Source organism: Propithecus coquereli, unplaced genomic scaffold (assembly GCF_000956105.1).
Source record: "Propithecus coquereli isolate 6110/MARCELLA unplaced genomic scaffold, Pcoq_1.0 Scaffold70, whole genome shotgun sequence".
In the NCBI taxonomy this organism is placed as follows: Eukaryota; Metazoa; Chordata; class Mammalia; order Primates; family Indriidae; genus Propithecus; species Propithecus coquereli.
Window position 1 is genome coordinate 5,172,628 of NW_012153063.1, and position 3,646 is coordinate 5,176,273.

Consider the following 3,646-nt stretch of genomic DNA (forward strand, 5'->3'; position numbering starts at 1 on the left):
TTCTGGGCTGACTCCTGTTAAGGTCTAAGAACTACCCGGAAGCAGTGGAATGCTAAAACTAAATCAGAAAGGGCAAAGATTGGAGAAGAACAATCTCTAGAGTTACCAGTTTTCTCTTCTCTTCAGGCATTATTATAGTTCCCACCTTCTTTTTCTATCCTCTACTTCGGTTACTTTATACTTGGGTCAATTGTCCTGGTGACTAAATGGAGTAAAGTCTCAATTTAGAGCAAGGCATCTTCCTATTCAGCCCAGACTGGAACTAGAGGTTGCCTGAAACTGTTCTGAGAATCATTTGAGTCTAGCATGCTAGAATGAAACTGACCTGCCTTTTCTTTTTCTCTTTTCCCAGTGGGTCTGCCATGAATGTGGTATTCTCTGAGGATGAAATGAAAAAGTTCCTAGAGGAGGCCACTCGAGTCTCTCAGGTAGTGTTCAATTTCTTCTTAGTGACTTTTACCTCTTCTGTTAATTGCTACCTTATTTTGTATGCCATTTTTCTTTCACATAATGTTGTTAGGATAAGTTTTCTTCCCTCCTTCTATCCACTAGACTCCTACATATGAAAATGAGAAAACTCAAAAACAGTAAATTGTAATTAGATTTGTGGGATTAGTAGAAGATTAGATTAGATTGTGCATATTCGATCAAGATAGGGATGTATATGTTTTTAGATTCCAGGAGTCTAATAGGATGAGTATTCTTGTTCTCCTCATGGACGAGATACTGGTCAAGCTATACTTGGGATTCCAGCCTCAAGGGCTGCCCAACCATGATCAACACTAACCAGTGAAAGCTTCCCTGATTTTTAATTTTCATACCTGGGAACTTTGCAACTTTCATAATAAGTCCCCTCATTCAACTACTTTTTTTTTCTTTTTTCATTTTGTCACATTCCATTTGTGAGTTAATAAAAGTGTTTATAATTTTGTAGTGACTCAACCACCTTCCCCACTGCCCCTAGCTTTTACTTTCTCCTTCGGTGTTACCTCGGTGTGATCCATTTATGATTTACCCAGTGGGGTTATTGATCTCCAGTCTTTGTAATGTAGAGGATAAAAGTAATGTTTTCCTTTTAAAAGCTTTCAAAAGCTAGTTGGAGTAAAAAAAAAATAAAAAAAATAAAGAACAACTAGTAGAGAAGAGTTTGATGTTAGGCAAGTGGAGTTTGGAAGGAGCTGAGAGTGAAATCAGAGGTATCTCACAGAGGAATAAGAGCGCACACAGGAAGCTGGGTTCTCTTCCATGTGAGTTGCTTCCCACGGGTGTCTGGGGGTGAACAGAGTGGATAAAGACAAAGAGTGAGAAGAGGCAAAGAGTGTAAAAAAAAAAAAAAAAGAAAAACAAGTGGATTTTGAATTCATGTTTGTGGGAATGTCAGATAACTGAAGAGGGAGTCTTTCTAATGGGTCAGTTTCCGTGAGTGCACTCTGGAGGGAGACACCGACTGCCCTCTCCTCTACCCAATTCCCTGCCAGGGGTCCTGCCATGCTCCCCTTCTGAGAAGCCAGCAATGGGACCCAGCTAGTCTCATATGAATTATGAGGCATGCGTGTCCTCTCTTTTCTGCCTGGAACACTAGACCTCATAGGACCTCTATTCAGTAGAATATTTTGAAAAATATATATTTTTTCTGGTAGCATGTGGACAGAACCCGTATGGGACCAGAGGTTAATAATAGAGATGTTCCGATTAAATACTTTCTGGTTCAATTCACCTCATCAAATTACAGCAGAATCTGGGGTGCTCAATTCAATGAATTTAGAGTAAAAGCAGGCCCTATAAATCATTCCTCTATATATTCATTCCTATATAGCACCTGCTATATAATGGCATTGTTCTTAGAATCAGGGGTTATATTCATGAAAAGAAAGACAGTCTCTGCTCTCACAGAGGACTTTTATTGCTAGGGACAACAGACGTCAAATAATTACAATTAAGTATGATAAGCAATGACCATTGCAGTAGAGAAAATTCAGGATGCTGAGGGAGACTGTAAACATCTTAAGGTCCCGTCCCTGAGGAAGGGACTTTTAAATTGATGTCTGATCGTTGATTCAGGGTTAACCAGGTGAAAGGCTTACATTGTGGGTGTGAGTAGGAAGAAAGGAACAGCACCTGTAAAGACCTCAATGTGAGAAAAAGTACGGAGTTTTTAGAAACTGATAAAGCATCCAGTATATGGCTAGATCAAGCATATAAGCACTATAAGCAACATGATGTTGCTTATAATGATGGTAGAAAAGTAGAGTAGACAGGAGACAGATAACGTAGACATTGTTAGTCATTACCATGAGTTTGAATTTTAGTTCTATTTTCTATTTTAGAAAGATTAATCTGCTGTAATGCAAAGAGAGTGAATTATGGGGTGAGACTGAATTCATGGAAAGAGGTTGGTGGGCTGTGCTGTGGCTCAGGGTAGAGATAACAGTGCCTTGCATCAGAGTAATGACATGAAAGATGTAGAGAAATACTGAGGATGTGCATTGAAAGGAATTAGTGAGTGGATGGAGGGTGTAGGGTAAAAAGAGGATACAGGATGGCTCCTGCATTTTTGCTTTGAACAACTGGATGGATGGTGATGCCATTTATTGAGATATGGAAGACTGGAGAAAAAGAACATTCTAGAGGGGGGAATCATATATTTAATTTTCAACCTTTTGAATGTGAACTGCCTGTGGGGAATCCAAGTGGAGATGATTTGAAGGCAGTGGGTTATATAGATTTGGAACTGAGGATCAAACTCATGGCTCGAGATAGAGCTGTAAATATAGATTTTGAAATAAATAGCATCTCACTTGAATTAAAGCTTTGAGAATGGAAGCAGTCACTGAGGGAGAGAGTGTAGAAGATGAGGAAGAGCTAGGACAGACAGTAGAGGAATACTGGCATTGAAGGCCTAACTGGAAAAGAAAGAACCATGAAAGACCCTCAGAAAAAAGCATGGAAATGTAGTTCACAGATTCCAAAGGAAGAAAGTGTTTTAAGAATGTATAATGCTGTTGAAAGAGTGAAATACATTAAGAACTTTTTCTTCCTGAACACAGTAAGGACTGTTTCATAAATGTGTTCAGTTGGCCAGGAGGGTGGATGCTGTTATTGTCCCACCTGCATCCCTTTACCTTTGGGAGCAGCCATCCCCCAACTGCTGGGACAGCTGAAAACACCCTTTAAGTGAACTCTTCTCTGGATAACTCTTCTCAGTCAAATGGGAGCCTCATCAAGCAGGACGCGAGATCCCTCACCCGACCCCCTCCCTCAAAACCCTAGAAGGTGACTGACCTGTGCTTCAGATGGGACTTGGCTCTGTGGTGTCAGTCATGCTGCAGAGCTCCCTGGGGCAAGGCTGAATCCAGGATCCACTGAGACCACAAACGTACTAGCCTTTTCCTGCTGCCCCATCCTGCTTTTCTAACTCCCACAATAGATCGCTTGAACGAGAATCGCCATCTCAGGCTTGGCCACAGAACCTAAGGCAGCTAGGAAACTTTACCCTTTTTGAAATTGTGCTGTTATCATCATGATATAGAAAGAAAACCTCCACATAGTTTCAAAAAAGCTCTACTAGGCCAACTGTAGGAAATATCTAATATTTAAAAAATAAGGGACAGAGATGGAGAGAAATCTTTTTTTTTTTTTTTTTTTT

At 40.3% G+C, this 3,646-nt stretch overlaps 1 protein-coding gene across 1 annotated transcript in view; it reads left to right on the forward strand.

Annotated features, from left to right (window-relative positions):
• Positions 1-3,646, forward strand: part of CPS1 (carbamoyl-phosphate synthase 1, mitochondrial) — a gene marked incomplete at its 3' end in the record, with an annotated part of 194,188 nt that overhangs the window by 141,624 nt on the left and 48,918 nt on the right. Inside the window, exon 25 of the mRNA XM_012661215.1 lies at positions 353-428. Coding sequence (XP_012516669.1) covers positions 353-428 — 76 coding nt within the window. The remainder of the gene's footprint in view (positions 1-352; positions 429-3,646) is intronic.